At 47.7% G+C, this 18,828-nt stretch overlaps 1 protein-coding gene across 1 annotated transcript in view; it reads right to left on the reverse strand.

Moving 5' to 3' along the window:
• Nucleotides 1-11,140: 11,140 nt before the first annotated feature.
• Nucleotides 11,141-18,828, reverse strand: part of LOC138643437 (neural-cadherin-like) — a 108,677-nt gene continuing 100,989 nt past the window's right edge. The window contains 2 exon segments of the mRNA XM_069732349.1: nt 11,141-11,344; nt 11,347-11,628. Of these exon segments, the coding sequence (XP_069588450.1) occupies nt 11,216-11,344; nt 11,347-11,628 (411 nt within the window). The 3' untranslated portion in view covers nt 11,141-11,215.

Below are 18,828 nucleotides of genomic sequence, written 5' to 3' on the forward strand. Positions count from 1 at the left end.
ATGCAGGCTGGACCATGTTGCGGCCTTGCAAACCTGCTCCGCTGTTGCCTGGTGCCGGATGGCCCAGGAAGCACCCATCGACCGAGTGGAGTGTGCTCTAATCCCCGCCGGGATAGGACTGCCCCTGACCTGATAGGATTCCTGGATAGTAGATCGAATCCATCTGGCTATCGTGGCTTTAGACGCAGCCAAACCCTTTCTGTGACCCTCCAGGAGCACGAAAAGGGCGTCCGATTTTCTGAAATGAGCCGTTCTGGAAATGTATCTCCTAAGGGCCCGTACCACATCCAGGGTATGAAGGGCCTTCTCAACCCTGTGTTTGGGCTGCGGGCAAAAAGAGGGAAGAATGATGTCCTCGTTAAGGTGAAAAGATGAGACCACCTTAGAGAGAAAGGCCGGAGAAGGGCGTAGGACTACCTTGTCCTGATGAAAGGCAAGAAAAGGAGCCCGGCAGGATAAAGCGGCCAATTCTGAGACCCTTCTGATAGACGTCACGGCTACAAGGAAGGCAACCTTCCAGGAGAGGACAGAAAGCGGAACGTCCTGCAGGGGTTCAAACGGAGGTTCCTGAAGAGCCCCCAGGACCAAGTTGAGATCCCAGGTCTCTAACGGCATTCTGTAGGGGGGTACCACATGGGAGACCCCCTGAATGAAAGTCTTGACTTGAAGGTTGGCAGCGATCCTGCGTTGGAACAGGATGGATAACGCTGGGATCTGACCCTTGAGGGAACTCAGTGCCAAGCCGGAATCCAAACCGGACTGAAGGAAATCCAAGATGCAAGGAATAGAGAAAACGAGCGGAGGGCGACCTCGGAGCCTGCACCATGAGAAGAAAGTTTTCCAGGTGCGGTGGTAAATGGAAGCGGAAGACGCCTTGCGAGCGCTTATCATGGTGGGAATGACCTGCTGAGAGAAACCAGCTCGAGTTAGAATCCAGGTTTCAACAGCCACGCCGTTAAACGTAGGGCCCCTGAGCTCTGATGGCAGATCGGCCCTTGGCGAAGCAGGTCTGGGCGGTCTGGTAACCGCCAGGGGACATTGGCTACGAGCTGAACGAGCTCCGCGTACCAAGCGTGACGTGGCCAATCTGGGGCGACCAGAATGACCGGAACCCCCTCCGTCTTGATCTTTCGGATCACCTTCGGCAGTAAGGGGAGTGGAGGAAACACGTACGGGAGTTGGAACTGATGCCACGGGGATATCAGCGCATCCACTCCGATAGCCTGGGGATCCCGAGAACGAGCAATGAAGTTGTGAACCTTGGCGTTCAATCTGGACGCCATCAGATCCACGTCCGGGGTCCCCCAGCGAAGGCAGATCTGTCGAAAAACCTCTGGATGGAGTTCCCACTCCCCCGAGGCAAGGCCCTGACGGCTCAGAAAGTCCGCCGCCCAGTTTTCGACTCCCGGAATGTGCACCGCGGAAATGGTGGAATGGTTGGTTTCGGCCCAATGAAGAATGTGGAAGAGTTCCTGCATTGCCGCCCTGCTGCGGGTACCCCCCTGGTGGTTTATGTAAGCCACCGCTGTGACGTTGTCCGATTGGACTCGTATTGGGTGACCCGCGAGCTGGGCGTGAAAACGATTCAGGGCGAGACTGATCGCATGAATCTCCAGGATGTTTATAGGGAGCCTCGACTCCCGAACTGTCCAACGACCCTGGGCAGAGTGGTGAAGAAACACCGCACCCCAGCCGAGGAGACTGGCGTCGGTAGTTACCACTAACCATCGGATCGGGAGAAAGGACTTCCCCTGGAGAAGAGAGGGACCCAGGGTCCACCATACAAGAGATTGTCTGATCCGCGGAGACAACGGGCAAGGACGGTCGAGAGATGAGAGACTCCTGTCCCAGTTGTCCAGCAGAGCCTGTTGCAAGGGGCGGAGATTGAGTTGAGCAAAAGGAACCGCTTCGATTGCTGCAACCATTTTGCCCAGGATCTTCATGGCGAACCGCATGGGTCGTGGGCGAGGATGGCAGAGCGTTCGGGCTCCTTGCTGAAGCTCTTGGGCCTTGGACCGAGGAAGCAAGACCAGACCCCTTGAAATGTCCAGGATCATTCCCAGAAAGGAGATCCGTCGGGCAGGAACGGGAGAGGACTTGTCCAAGTTGATCAACCAGCCCAGGCGCGAAAGAGAATCCAAGGTAATGTGGACGCTTGCCTCGCAGGCCTGAAAAGATGGACCCTTTATGAGGAGGTCGTCTAAGTAAGGCAACACGACCACTCCTCGAGAATGAAGAATGGCCATGACGGCCGCCATGACCTTCGTAAATACCCTGGGTGCCGTGGCAAGACCGAAGGGTAAGGCCGTGAATTGGAAATGGTCCTCTAAAATGGCAAAGCGGAGGAACCTTTGATGTAGCGGGAATATTGGAATGTGAAGATAGGCATCCTTGATGTCTATCGATGCCAAGTATTCCCCTCTCTCCATCGAGGAGATGACCGACCGGAGCGATTCCATCCTGAAGTGCCGTACCTTTACGCACTTGTTCAGGAGCTTCAGATCCAAAATGGGGCGCACTTTCCCGTCCTTCTTTGGCACGACGAAGAGGTTTGAGTAGAAACCTTTGAACTTCTCGTGTTCCGGAACCGGAACAATGACCCCGCTCTGGCGGAGGGAGTGAATGGCGCAAAGAAGGGCACGAGACTGAGCTCCCGAACTGGGGAGACGAGAGGGAAAAAACCGAGTAGGAGGGGAAGCAGAGAACTCTATTTTGTAGCCAGACGACACCAGATCCCTGACCCATTCGTCGTGGACGACGGAGAGCCAGGCTTGCTGAAAAAGAAGTAGACGTCCGCCTACTCTGGTGGAATCGACTGGCACCGTTACCGAGTCATTGTGAAGGGAATTTGGGAGGCCTGGAGCCTCTGGTCCTGGGCTGCCTAGGCTTTCCTCGCCAGGACGGATTCGGTCTGAAAGAGGGACGAACATCTCTGTCTGAGCGAGCGGATCGGTCCGATCTGGAAAAAGCGGCAGGATTGGACCAGGCTGGATTGGCACGAAGGGGCCGAAAGCAAAAATATGGCTGGCGCTGGAAGGCCGCCTTGGGCCTCTGTTGGGGAAGGAACTTGCTCTTTCCCCTTGTAGCGTCGGAAATAAGCTGGTCTAGCTTTTCTCCAAAAAGACGCCCGCTCTGAAAAGGGAGAGAAACCAGAGATTTTTTAGAGGAGGAATCTGCGCGCCACTCTCTGAGCCAAATAGCTCTTCTGATAGTGATGGCGTTTGAGGCCGCCGTTGCTGCGCAATTCGCTGCATCAAGAGATGCGTACATCACGTAATCACCGGCCATGGCAATCTGTTTAGCAAGGTCCGCCATCTCTGACGGGAGATCCTGTTCATGAACGGATTTCGCTAGAGCATCTGCCCAGGAAACCATTGCCTTGGCCACCCAAGCCGTGGCGAAGGAGGGAAATAGGGAAGAACCTGAGGCTTCGTACACTGAGCGAGCTAGGGAATCTAGCTGGCGTTCAGTGGGATTCTTAATCGAAGCACCATCTGGAACGGATAGGAGCGTTTTGGAAGCAAGGCGCGAAACCGGAGGATCTACTAGTGGGGATTCCGTCCAGTCTTTCACGAGATCTGCTGAAAAAGGATACTTCGATTCCAGGGTCTTTTTTCCCGTGAAACGCTTATCCGGACACTCCCTGTGTCGCCTGACTATATCCAGAAAATCTGGGTGAGAGGCGAAAGTCTTATGAGAACGCTTGGTTCTAGTAAAGGAGACTGAGTGGTCCGGAGCAGAATTAGCGTCATCGTCCACTTTAAATGCGTGATTGACTGCCTCAATGAGGGAGTCAACAGTAGATCTAAACTCCGGAGCATCCGGGTCCAAGGAAACATCGGACTCATATTCCGAGTCGTGAACGCTACGAGCCCTCAGAGAGGGTGAGCGAGAGGTGGAACTGCCAGAAGCTGACTGGCGAGGAGAGTGCTCAGGAGAGGTAGTGCAAATCCGTTTTCTGGATGACCGTGCGTCCTTCCGGAGAGAGCGGCCCCTGCTGGCCGACGATTCCCCTGTTACGGAGGGATCTCTTAACACATGTAAAGGATTGCCCCGCTCCCCAGGCGGGTTCTGAATGGATTTGATGGCATTGGCTAAAAAATCCACGGATTGCGAAAGTGAAGCGACCCACGTGGGGGGACTAGATATGCCGGAGTCGGTGGCGGTGGAGGGCTCCTGGGCACATGGGGCATCGCAGGCTGAGCAGAGGGGGGAACTTTGAGGCCGAGGAAGTGGAGCCTGGCAGGTGGTACACGCAGAAAAAAAGGTCGTATGAACCGTAGAGGATTTTTTAGACCTTGACTGGGACATGGTGTACCTAATGCAAGATAGACCACAGGGTCTATAAACTATGGAAGCGAGGGCGGCGCTGCAGAGGAGAGGCTGACGTGGTCTCCTTACCCGAGGTCCTGTGTCCCGCAGAGGAAGGGAGACCTAGGCGACGGCCGGCGATCACAGCGCTGCACGTGGGGGAAGCTGCGGCTGAGAGAGCTGGAGCTGCGGCGTGCAGTGAAGGAATCCAAGATGGCCGCCGAGATCAGGAGAGAGATCTCGCAGGCGGCGAGAAGCGCCAGGACCGAGGGGCGGCGCCGCAAGATGATGTGAAAAGGGGGCGGAGCCTATCGGGATGCGGCCTGCAGCTAGGCCGAAGCCGGGGACTAAATTTGCGGCTTCGGCCCGGCGCGCAGCCGCTGAGGACCGGAAGTTATGGGGCCCAGAGAAAAATGTGCCGCTGCTAAGAGGGAGCCCTCCGGACTGCTGAACAGCCGACCCCCCCTTCCCCCGAGACACTTACCCCGATGGAGAATCTGCTGCACACAAGGCCTAGGCGAGGAGTGCCTGGGGTGAGAAGGACGGTGCAGGGGTTGGGAAGCCTCCATCCACCATCCCCTGAAAGGGGGGTGGAGAGGAACCGTCCACCACCTGTCATCAGCCGCATAATCAGTGGTGATGCAGTGGGGGCTGCACGGACGCCACAGTGGAAGAATGCCTCTGTACAGCCGAGGGTGAAACCTGGTGGGTAGGGCAGATGTCCGGCAATAAAGGCCTGGCTGCAGAAGAGGATACTGGAGGTAAGACACCAGTGCTCGTCTGTACGTAGGGGGGAGATCGGTGCCCGTGAAAAGGGGCCCGTCGCCCAAAAGGTCAGCTCAGGCAGTGGCTTCCCACTTCGCAGGAGAGGATACGGAGAGGTGAAACTCCCGTGCTCGCCTGTTGTTGGTTCGGGGGAGATCGGAACATGAAAGAATCCGTCGCCCCCTTCGTCCGGAATAGAAAGGTTTATTCCAGTGTGCCTCCTATGGACACTAAGCTTGAACTGGGTCTCTGGAAGCCAGCATGAGGGTGTATACTGCAGGGGAGGAGCTAACCTTTTTTTGTCTCAGCTTAGTGTCAGCCTCCTAGTGACAGCAGCATAACACCCATGGTCCTGTGTCCCCCAATGAGGCGATGGAGAAATCCTGTTTTTGCTTATTCTATATGGAGGTAGCTGCTCCTAGTATGCACCTGTTCACATTAGCTTGCAAGTGACAGTCATTTTTTGGTATTGCATATTAGCTCTCTGACTATTCAGAATGTTGTGGATTTTTAATTGCAACAGGGTCCTTCCTACCCAGGCTTTGAAGAGAGTTATTCACATCTACCCAGGAATTCAGACTTCAGTCTTAGGGAGATATTCACACTAGACACGTAGGACCCAGCAGGTTTGCGACCACCTTGTCATTGGTTGCTGGGCATGCATGAATTGGCCAAATTATGTGCTAAGCGTCTCATTTTTTCTTATTATCCAGAAGCAGTATTGCTATTCATATTTCATATTGACATGCTTTAGCACTACTGAGTGCAACTTTTTTGTGTATTGTGTGGTGTGAACATGTGACATACACAATATTACAGTGTGAGAAAATATAAAGGGAAAAACAACAACAAAGAGGCAGAAGCCCCTGAACAGTCACAGTGCAGAAAGCCGGAAGATGGTGACGCTGAGGGGTCCGGAGGATAGCAGCGGCCGTGAAGAGAGGTATTTCATTTTTTTTATATTTGGAGCAATATATGGGGCCCATTATATGTAGCCAATCATACACTGCAGCATCATATATGGGCCCCCTTATATATGGAGCATTATATGTGGCTCATCATACACTGGAGCATCATATATGGGGCTCATCATATACTGTATGGAGCATTATATGGGGCCTACACTGTATGGACCTTCATATGGGGTCCATTATATATGGAGCATTATATGGGGCCCTTCATATACTGGAGCATTTTATGGGGCCCATGATGTATTGGGCATTACATGGGGCCTATTCTATGTGGAGCATTATATGGGGCTCATTCTACTGTATGGAGCAATATGTGGGGCTAATTATTCTGTGTGGAGCATTATATGGGGCCCAATTTTACTGTATGGAGCAATATATGGGGCTCATTATACTGTTTGGAACATTATACATGGCTCATTATACTGGATGAAGCAATATATTTGGCTCATTCTATACGGAGCAATATATGGGGCCCATTATGTTGTATGGGGCATATGATATACTGTATGGAGCAATATATGGGGCTCATTATTCCATATGGAGCAATATATGCGGCTCATTGTTGTGTATGGAGCGCTATGTGGGGCCCATTATACTCTATGGAGCAATATATGCGGCACATTGTGTATGGAGCGCTATGTGGGGCCCATTATACTGTATGGAGCAATATATGCGGCTCATTGTTGTGTATGGAGCACTATGTGGGGCCCATTATACTGTATGGAGCAATATATGCTGCTCATTGTTGTGTATGGAGCGCTATGTGAGGTCCATTATACTGTTTGGAGCGTTATATGGGGTTCATTATTCTGTATAGAGCATTATATAGGGCCCATAATACTGTATGGAGCAATATATGCAGCTCATTGTTTTGTATGGAGCGCCATGTGGGGCCCATTATACTGTATGGAGCGTTATATGGGGTCCATTATACTGTATAGAGCAATACAGGTCCTTCTCAAAAAATTAGCATATAGTGTTAAATTTCATTATTTACCATAATGTAATGATTACAATTAAACTTTCATATATTATAGATTCATTATCCACCAACTGAAATTTGTCAGGTCTTTTATTGTTTTAATACTGATGATTTTGGCATACAACTCCTGATAACCCAAAAAACCTGTCTCAATAAATTAGCATATTTCACCCATCCAATCAAATAAAAGTGTTTTTTAATAACAAACAAAAAAAACCAACAAATAATAATGTTCAGTTATGCACTCAATACTTGGTCGGGAATCCTTTGGCAGAAATGACTGCTTCAATGCGGCGTGGCATGGAGGCAATCAGCCTGTGACACTGCTGAGATGTTATGGAGGCCCAGGATGCTTCAATAGCGGCCTTAAGCTCATCCAGAGTGTTGGGTCTTGCGTCTCTCAACTTTCTCTTCACAATATCCCACAGATTCTCTATGGGGTTCAGGTCAGGAGAGTTGGCAGGCCAATTGAGCACAGTAATACCATGGTCAGTAAACCATTTACCAGTGGTTTTGGCACTGTGAGCAGGTGCCAGGTCGTGCTGAAAAATGAAATCTTCATCTTCATAAAGCATTTCAGCCGATGGAAGCATGAAGTGCTCCAAAATCTCCTGATAGCTAGCTGCATTGACCCTGCCCTTGATGATACACAGTGGACCAACACCAGCAGCTGACATGGCACCCCACACCATCACTGACTGTGGGTACTTGACACTGGACTTCAGGCATTTTGGCATTTCCTTCTCCCCAGTCTTCCTCCAGACTCTGGCACCTTGATTTCCGAATGACATGCAAAATTTGCTTTCATCAGAAAAAAGTACTTGGGACCACTTAGCAACAGTCCAGTGCTGCTTCTCTGTAGCCCAGGTCAGGCGCCTCTGCCGCTGTTTATGGTTCAAAAGTGGCTTTACCTGGGGAATGCGGCACCTGTAGCCCATTTCCTGCACACGCCTGTGCACGGTGGCTCTGGATGTTTCCACACCAGACTCAGTCCACTGCTTCCTCAGGTTCCCCAAGGTCTGGAATCGGTCCTTCTCCACAATCTTCCTCAGGGTCCGGTCTCCTCTTCTCGTTGTACAGCGTTTTCTGCCACATTGTTTCCTTCCAACAGACTTACCATTGAGGTGCCTTGATACAGCACTCTGGGAACAGCCTATTTGTTGAGAAATTTCTTTCTGGGTCTTACCCTCTTGCTTGAGGGTGTCAATGATGGCCTTCTTGACATCTGTCAGGTCGCTAGTCTTACCCATGATGGGGGTTTTGAGTAATGAACCAGGCAGGGAGTTTATAAAAGCCTCAGGTATCTTTTGCATGTGTTTAGAGTTAATTAGTTGATTCAGAAGATTAGGGTAATAGGTCGTTTAGAGAACCTTTTCTTGATATGCTAATTTATTGAGACAGGTTTTTTGGGTTATCAGGAGTTGTATGCCAAAATCATCAGTATTAAAACAATAAAAGACCTGACAAATTTCAGTTGGTGGATAATGAATCTATAATATATGAAAGTTTAATTGTAATCATTACATTATGGTAAATAATGAAATTTAACACTATATGCTAATTTTTTGAGAAGGACCTGTATATGGGGCCCATAATACTATATGGAGCAATATATGCGGCTCATTGTTGTGTATGGAGCACTACATGGAGCCCATTATATTGTATGGAGCGTTATATGGGGTCCATTATTCTATATAGAGCAATATATGGTGTCCATAATACCGTATGGAGGATTATACTGTCCAGTTTATGACCTATTGTAGAGTTTACAATAGATATCACTCATGTAGCGTAAGAAGTGAAATCTGGCATTGTACTGTACCTATATTTCTCTGTAGTATCTGTGCATCATGAATCGTGATATGTGTTAAAGACTCTCTCACCCAGGGCCCATGAAAACCTGGAGCCGGCCCTGGATACAGAGCTTGACAGTTCCATGTCAGAGTAAAGATACAGAGCTTGGCAGTCACACAGAGTAAATATATAGTTTTTGGCAAGTTACATGGCAGAATAGATAAAGAGATTAACAGTAATGGCACATTTATTTTTCTCTAAATTTCATTATAATATTGTTATTCACATTTTTGTAATTTGACACATGCTAAGGTTTTCTTACTAGAGGTTAGGACCATCCCGAATAGGATCACCTTGACGCGGTGGGATGGCTTTTACATTTTTTTTAAATCAAAATTATGTTAACTAAGTACCCTATGTTATTTTCATGCACTATTGCTATTTATTTACTGCAGGCTACTTGCTCTCTTTGTTTTTATCTTAGGTTTTAATGTTAGATTCTAAGTTTAATTCGAAGGACTTATTGAATGTCTTTTCTACCTTCAACCTTAAAAACCGAATGTCTTTGGCATGCTTGAAAAATATGTTCGAGTCCATGCGTCTACTCAACAGTCGCAACACATGCGGGGATTGCCGAATAAACAGACAAGTACCCCTATATCTGCAGGTAAATAAAGTTTTTTGGACATGACACGTTCCTTTAAAGTAAAACTGTTATCACAACCCTCATATATTGTCGTCATAATATAGCAATGATTGAACGTATTTTTTTATTTTTGTTAATTATAAATAAAATAAAGGGGTGACAAGCAAAAATATAACAAATATTACAATGCTCTTTTTCTTGCCGCAGCGTATAGAAATGATGTGTTAGCCTATGCTGCCCTCTGGTGTTCATATTAATAAATGCAGTGAACGTGAATATTTGTCACGTCAGCTAAAAAATAAACAGATTTTATATCAAGTTGTAAATTAATGTTCTAATTAAAAGTGACTATCATGAGCACCTCACAGGATTTAAGAAAAGTATGTTATTGGGAAGTGAATTGCATTGTACACCTTTGCACAGATTTTTGTTTTCTTGTTTATTTCTTTCCTAAACAGTCTACATAAAAAAAAAATTGTACATTTTTGCTACTGAAGAGATTCTATAAGTCTTTCATCTAGATATGTGCTGGGCAAAAATGCGCTAAATCCTCAAGTCTCTCTATGCTACCTATCCCTTCTCTCACTGTTACAGATAGAAGAAGTTAGGAGGTTGTATACAGATCTCCTTAGTTTGGAGATAGTGGAAAGTATCTACAGTTTCAGGGAGGGCAGCGAAAACCAGCTGCAGGAAAGGAGTAAAAGTATGAAATATGAAGAGGAAGCAAGAGCAGGGTAGAAACTGTACTGATATATGAGCTAATGAAGATAGCAGAACCCTGGATATACACAGACCTCACATCCAACCTATATTACTGGGAGGGTCACTCCCAAAAGAGTATCTGAAAATGTTATCAGGCTACAAGGTGCATATTGAGGAGGCCTGAAAATGAATGAAGATTGCAGACTGAACCGTTAGTGCAATTTTATTATCTATTTTTCTCAGTGTTTAAAGTGAACCTGTCAGGAAACTCATGCTGCCCAAACCACTGGCAGCATGAAATGCAGAGACTGGCTGCACAATCGCAGCCGGGTATGTTTTTCTCTGAAACACACTGGCATTTCATTAGAAAATATACTTTGAAGATCCCAGTGGCGCTGAAAGTGATTGACAGGTCTTTACCTCGCATGTACATAGGGAGAGACCTGTCAGCCACTAGCAGCGCTGGGAAGAGCCGGCCAAGGGTGGAGCCAGACTAGTCTTGTCGCCAGCTATATTCCTCATTCAAGTCCTGATTTTCAAAGTAAATTTTCTTTGAAATGGAGCCTTTCAGAGAATAATATAAATGGCTGCCCGCGGTTTGGGCAACATGAATCGCCTATAGCAGGTTTCCCTTAAACATTCATGCACATGGCCAGTGCACGAAGCCTAAAGATACATTGCTTTACCTGTTGGCCAATCTAGAAAGCAGTTTATAAAGACCCGTCCAGTCCTGCATTACACAGACACTACAATGATGTGAATGGGCATGGTGTAATGCTGAATTTCTCCTGTGGTGGCACTGCAGTAAAATGTAAGACTTATTCCCTGGCTTCCCCACAGATCACAGCGATCACTCATGATTAGCTTATTGTCAGGGGATCCTTACGACAAGCAGGTTTCCCCTTTACCTACGGACACAAGATAAATAAAGATACCCCCAGTCGACAACTTAATTCTAGCACATTTATTATCGGTTCCATATATAAAACCCCTATGTTATCAATTCATGAAGCCTGGGGCTCTACAAAATGCATCTACATGCTGCTAATCAGGGGTGTGTGACGGATGGTAGAGATCGCTAAGTCTGTCAAACTTTGGTCCCCATTCACCGAGGTCCCCAAAACTCAAGTCTTCATTGGCGCTAGAAGGATACAATGGACTCAGGTTCCCAAATATTGAGTAGCTGCCTGTGCACGGTAGTTATGGAGAGTATCGGGAGGTAGGCACGTCCTAACGTTATCTGCTGCCCAAACAATATAGGCCACGTTCTCCTGGGTGCTGGAGACGCTGCTCTCAGTATTTGATGTTTCTTCAGAATGGACTCTGGATCTGTCGACACGGAGCAGATGGTCGGGCTGGTGATAAAGCATTGATGTTCTGGGTTCAGCTGAGGTAGAACGGAGCTGATGGGTGTTTGCTTGTGTTGGATTTTTTAGTTTCAGGAGATCATAGTCGTTCTGAAAAGAGAAATCAAATATGTACACTGATAAGGCAACATGTTCTTCATAGTTTCCTAAGAGAAGATTGTGTTTATTAGTGATGAGTGAACGTGCTCCGATAAGGTGCTATCCGCCATGCTCATGTGCTAACCGAGTGTCTTCGGCGCGCTCGAATACTATGTCCCCGCGGCTGCATGTCTCTCAACTGATCGTCAGCTGCAACACATGCAGGGACTACCTAACAAACAGGGAATCCCGGCATGTGTTGCGTCTGTTGAACAGCAGCGAGACATGCAGCCGCGGAGACTCGGACATATTATCCGAGCACACCGAAGACCCTCGGTTAGCACCTCAGCATGCTCAAATAATATCTTATCTGAGCACGTTCTATCATCAGTAGTGTTTATATGAAACACCGGAGAACAAATAGGAGTTTTGTATAAAAAGTGAAAAAAAACTTAATTTATACCAATACAAACAATTTAAAAACACAAACAAAGTAATGAAAGTGCTATGATCAAAGACACCAGATGTAAGTGGCTCTCAGTACAATAATAAATACATCATTGTTTCAGTACAATAATCAAATAACTCCGGTGAGAACAACACCCTCCTTTTAGTATCCCAGAAGACACAACCCTCATCCTTGTAAATAAAGGTCCTTGTAATGCAATCAATCACTTATAGTGACCCAAGGGAGTGTTTGTATAAAAGTCCACCAGTTCTATAAGGCGTCCAACCGTAACATATGCCCGACCTGGTGGGCCTAAGAACGGATACAACAAGAGAGCATGTCTCACCTTGCACTGAAGAGTCCACTGCATGCACCCCGACGCGCGTTTCGCCGCTGTCAGCCTCGCTTTCTCAAGGGTAAGTGTAGTGTTTATATATACAGCTCTGGTAAAAATGAAGAGACCACCACATCAAAACCCTGTCATGGGCAGCCCAATCTACAGACCTGAACCCCATTGAAAACCTCTGGAATGTAATCAAGAGGATGATGGATAGTCACAAGCCATCAAACAAAGAAAAACAGCTTACATTTTTGTGCCAGAAGCAGTGTGAAAGCCTGGTGGAAAGCATGCCAAGACGCATGAAAGCTGTGATTAAAAATCACAGTTATTCCACAAAATATTGATTCCTGAACTCTTCCTGAGTTAAAACAGTATTATTGTTGTTTCTAAATGACTATGAACTCGTTTTCTTTGCATTATTTGAGGTCTGAAAGTAGTGGGGGGTGGGGGGGTGGGGTATTTTCACCATTTTTCTTTGTCAGAAAAAAAATAAAAGTACTGCTTGGAAATTCGGAGACATGTCAGAAGTTTATAGACTAAAAGAACAATTTACAATTTACTCAAAAATTTACCTATAAAGAGAAAAATCAGACAAACTGAACATTTTGCAGTGGTCTCTTAATTTTTGCCAGAGCTGTATATATGTATACCGCTTCACTTTACATATTATTCAGCAGGCTCCAGAGCTGTAATCATGCAGCATTTCTTCCTGCCTCACTGGCTGTATAATGTTTTCTCTGTTATTTTGCATTTTGGGAATTGTAATGTTCACACCGGATACTGATACAGAAAAAATAGGATTCTGGTTGCTCAGCTAAAATGTTATGGCGATTGTGAAGCAATGGCTGGGCAACCACCGCGGTGCAGGGAGACTACCGTACACAAGATGAGGTGCAAACAACAAAGGGTAAATTTATTGGAAGGCAAGGAATGAAGTGGATGAGGAAAGTGCAAACAGGGGTATGCAATGGCAAAAGATAGTTTACAAGAGTTGTATTCTTTAGCTGGGCCAACAAATAGCACGGTGCTCCAGCTATTACAGAATCAATATACGTCACACAAGTAAATGCAAACAATAAAGAATGATGCTACTCTGATGTATAGCCTCCCTGGCCTTTACTAAGCAGGCCACACGACTGCCGTGTTCTCTCTGTTGAAGCCTACATTAGGCCCTGACATGTGCACAAAATAGGAACAAACTCATGGTGATGTTGGGGACTCAGATCCAGTCCTGGGGGCCCCCCGACAGTCCAGTACGGTGGTTTGCACGGCTCTCTGCCAGCTCTGTGAAACATGGTCTTCGCCTTGCTTCTGGATCCGGGAAGTGCTCCTGGAAACTGTAAATCCCTTTCCCGGTATCTTCGTGGCTTCTCAAACTAGCACAGGACAGCCACCATTGCTACACCCGAAGAATCTATCCAATTTCACGAGTCCACTCTGTCCCAGGCTGTGGGTCCTCTTTTACAGCTACAAGCACAAAGTTCTCTGCACGAAGTTCTCTGCAGCAGCTCCAGCTCACACACACTGTCCAGGCTCCACCCCTCCCCTCAGCACGGCGTAGTTCATTCACACAGTCTATTGCAGGGGGGGAGCAGAACATTCCATGAAATCACACAAAGGGGTGCTGTCTCTTAAAGTGGCAGCGTGTTCCTTACTGTCCATAACAGCACCACCCCCCTACATGCCTCCCTACTTAATACCTTTATACCTTGGCGATTGGTGGAGCAGCTTAATATACATTTTTTTGCAAAAAACGTATTAACTAAATACCCTGTATTTTTTTCATTTTTTGACTAGCACTTGCTCATTTACTGTGACTTCTTTACAACAGAGTATTTTTGACCTCACTGTGCTCTTTTTGTGTCTTCATGCCTCTCTATTTAATGATGGTCATCCTTGGCCATCACAGCACCAAGGTCACAGTGTAATGAAGGAACGTGCAGTGCGAAAACAGCACCTATAGAGGAGGCAACAAAGTTGGAAAAACAGTACACTGTTCTATGTATCGGACTGGTGGAACCCCTGTAGTAGACCTCTGAGATCTCCGAAGCTCTTGGCTGTCAGGCAAGGCTAGACTATCTTCCAGAGGAACACTTGCTGCAGGAGTCATAGTGGGCTCTTGTAGGGTCTCGCCACCACGTGGCGGTAGTGGTACATCCATGGGATTACCGTCTGTATGGCTGAGGACCCCTTACTGTGTCAGGGACGATCCACCACTCATCGATTTCACCATCAGGCATGACAGATCAGGAAGTGGAGTAGCGCCTTCAGGCAGCAACGACACAGAACAGACCTCAGACCGGCAGGGCCGCAGCATATTTCTGTAAAGTACTCTAGTGGCGGACGCCCCACTCTCAACCTGCACCTTGTAGACTGGGCCATCAGCATACACTCGCTCGATTACTCTGTAAGGCTGTACTTCCCATCTCTCACTTAGTTTTCCCTTGTAGCGTTTCTCTCTCACTAACACTCGGTCTCCGGGTTGGAGCGGTATCTCGAGTCAGTTTACGGCCCATATGCTCTTTTTCCTGCAGCTGCTGACCCTCCAACCGCCGTATCATTTGTAATCTTTGCCGATGCGCTTTCACCCATGAAGTGAGAGTTCGCTCCATCAGCTCTTCAGGCTGTTCCAACTTCAGCTCAATGATCTCTCGTCCCGCTCTTCCAAACAGCAGTAGATAGGGGTATAACCCGTCCTGGAGTGAACCCGATTGTTGTAGGTCCAGACCAACTCTGGCAGGTAGTCTGGCCAACATGCCTTGTTATCCACCTCCAATGTCCTCAGCATTTGAAGTAGGGTTCGGTTGAAACGTTCACATGCTCTGTTGCCTTGAGGATGGTAAATGGTGGTCCGGGACCGCTCAATGCCATACATACGATACAGTTCTTCCATCACCTTGCCTTGGAAACATGCGCCTTGGTCGGAGTGGATGCTTGGTCGGAGTGGATGCGCTTTGGGCACCCATACACCCGGATGAAGTCTTGACAGATGGCTCATGCCGCCGACTCCACAGTCTGATCTCTAGTCAGGGTGACTACTGCGAACTTAGAGAAATGATCGGTCATCACCAAACAGTACTGTAGCCCCTGGGCCGAGTGTCCCACGAGGAGATAGTCGATCATCAAGACCATGATCTAGCGGTTCCTTAGTTTGTATGGTCTGGATGAGTGCCCTCTGTTCAGTACTCTTAATGAGGTTGCATACTCGACATTGTCGGCAAACCTCCTCCACCATAAACTCCAACCGGGGGCAATACACGTACTGCAGTAACCATTGGTAGGTCTTTGTGGGTCCAAAGTGTGCTCCAAATTCATGGGCTTCTTATCTACTTCTTGAGCCATTCTTCCTGGGATGACCACCTGCCACCTTACTTCCAAATCTTTTGGCTGTTGTCTCTTACGATATAGCACTGATTCTCGCACTTCCAGTCTATCCCACTGGTGTAAAACACTCTTCATTTCAGCGTCCAGATCATCCTTCTCTTGTTTGCCAGGCTTCCGCTTCTGAGTTACCCACCATTTTATCTGTCTCAGCCCTTTGTCTTCATCCTGAACACGTCCCCATTCCTCATTGGGTATCCTGTTATGAACAGGTGATTCAGAACCACAATGGACCTGGTGGTTACGAGCACAGAAAATGACCTGATAGTTGCTAATCACATAGGACGAGCTCTGAGACGTGGGAACTCTGCTGACCGCAATTCCTAATCCTATCATACCACACTAAAGGTAGCCGTGGAGCGTTCCTGACCAGACCTAGACGCCTCGGGCACAGCCTGAGAAACTAGCTAGCCCTGAAGATAGAAAAATAAGCCTACCTTGCCTCAGAGAAATTCCCCAAAGGAAAAGGCAGCCCCCCGCATATAATGACTGTGAGTTAAGATGAAAATACAAACACAGGGATTAAATAGATTTTAGCAAAGTGAGGCCCGACTTACTGAATAGACCGAGGATAGGAAAGATAGCTTTGCGGTCAGCACAAAAACCTACAAACAACCACGCAGAGGGGGCAAAAAGACCCTCTGCACCGACTAACGGTACGGAGGTGCTCGCTCTGCGTCTCAGAGCTTCCAGCAAGCTTGAAAAACCAATATAGCAAGCTGGACAGAAAAAATAGCAAACAAAAGAAACACAAGCAGAACTTAGCTTATGCAGGGCAGACAGGCCACAAGAACGATCCAGGAGAAAGCAAGACCAATACTGGAACATTGACTGGAGGCCAGGAACAAAGAACTAGGTGGAGTTAAATAGAGCAGCACCTGACGACTTAACCTCGTCACCAGAGGAAGGAAACTCAGAAGCCGCAGCCCCACTCACATCCACCAGAGGAAGCTCATAGACAGAACCAGCCGAAGTACCACTCATGACCATAGGAGGGAGCTTGACCACAGAATTCACAACAGTACCCCCCCCCCCTTGAGGAGGGGTCACCGAACCCTCACCAGAGCCCCCAGGCCGACCAGGATGAGCCAAATGAAAGGCACGAACCAGATCGGCAGCATGAACATCAGAGGCAAAGACCCAGGAATTATCTTCCTGACCATAACCCTTCCACTTAATCAGGTACTGGAGTTTCCGTCTCGAAATACGAGAATCCAAAATCTTCTCCACTATATACTCCAACTCCCCCTCAACCAAAACCGAGGCAGGAGGATCAACGGATGGAACCACAGGTGCCACGTATCTCCGCAACAATGACCTATGGAATACGTTATGGATGGAAAAAGAAGCTGGAAGGGTCAAACGAAAAGACAGGATTAAGAACCTCAGAAATCCTATACGGACCAATGAAACGAGGCTTAAACTTAGGAGAGGAAACTTTCATAGGAATATAACGAGATGACAACCAAACCAAATCCCCAACACGAAGTCGGGGACCCACACAGCGCCTGCGGTTAGCGAAACGTTGAGCCTTCTCCTGAGACAATGTCAAATTGTCCACCACATGAGTCCAAATCTGCTGCAACCTATCCACCACAGTATCCACACCAGGACAGTCAGAAGACTCAACCTGCCCTGAAGGGAAACGAGGATGGAAACCAGAATTGCAGAAAAACGGCGAAACCAAAGTAGCCGAGCTGGCCCGATTATTAAGGGCGAACTCATCCAAAGGCAAAAAGGACACCCAATCATCCTGATCGGCAGAAACAAAACATCTCAGATATGTTTCCAAGGTCTGATTGGGTCGTTCAGTCTGGCCATTTGTCTGAGGATGGAAAGCCGAGGAAAAAGACAAATCAATGCCCATCCTAGCACAAAAGGCTCGCCAAAACCTCGAAACAAACTGGGAACCTCTGTCAGAAACGATGTTCTCCGGAATGCCATGTAAACGAACCACATGCTGGAAGAACAATGGCACCAAATCAGAGGAGGAAGGCAATTTAGACAAGTGTACCAAATGGACCATCTTAGAGATGCGATCACAAACAACCCAAATGACCGACATTTTTTGAGAGACGGGGAGATCCGAAATAAAATCCATAGAGATATGTGTCCAGGGCCTCTTCGGGACTGGCAAGGGCAAAAGCAACCCACTGGCACGAGAACAGCAGGGCTTAGCCCGAGCACAAATCCCACAGGACTGCACAAATGAACGCACATCCCGCGACAGAGACGGACACCAAAAGGATCTAGCCACCAAATCTCTGGTACCAAAAATTCCAGGATGACCAGCCAACACCGAACAATGAACCTCAGAGATAACTCTACTCGTCCATTTATCAGGGACAAACAGTTTCTCCGCTGGGCAACGGTCAGGTCTGTTAGCCTGAAATTTTTGCAGCACCCGCCGCAAATCAGGGGAGATGGCAGACAAAATTACCCCCTCTTTGAGAATACCCGCCGGCTCAGACAAACCCGGAGAGTCGGGCACAAAACTCCTAGACAGGGCATCCGCCTTCACATTTTTAGAGCCCGGAAGGTACGAAACCACAAAGTCAAAACGGGAGAAAAACAGCGACCAACGAGCCTGTCTAGGATTCAACCGTTTGGCAGACTCGAGATAAGTCAAGTTCTTGTGATCAGTCAAGACCACCACGCGATGCTTAGCTCCTTCAAGCCAATGACGCCACTCCTCGAATGCCCACTTCATGGCCAGCAACTCTCGATTGCCAACATCATAATTACGCTCAGCAGGCGAAAACTTCCTGGAAAAGAAGGCGCATGGTTTCATCACCGAGCCATCAGAACTTCTTTGCGACAAAACAGCCCCTGCTCCAATCTCAGAAGCATCAACCTCGACCTGGAACGGGAGCGAAACATCTGGTTGGCACAACACAGGGGCAGAAGAAAAACGACGCTTCAACTCTTGAAAAGCTTCCACAGCAGCAGAAGACCAATTGACCACATCAGCACCCTTCTTGGTTAAATCAGTCAACGGTTTAGCAATACTAGAAAAATTATTGATGAAGCGACGATAAAAATT

The sequence above is a fragment of the Ranitomeya imitator genome, chromosome 6, assembly GCF_032444005.1.
Source record: "Ranitomeya imitator isolate aRanImi1 chromosome 6, aRanImi1.pri, whole genome shotgun sequence".
Classification (NCBI taxonomy): domain Eukaryota; kingdom Metazoa; phylum Chordata; class Amphibia; order Anura; family Dendrobatidae; genus Ranitomeya; species Ranitomeya imitator.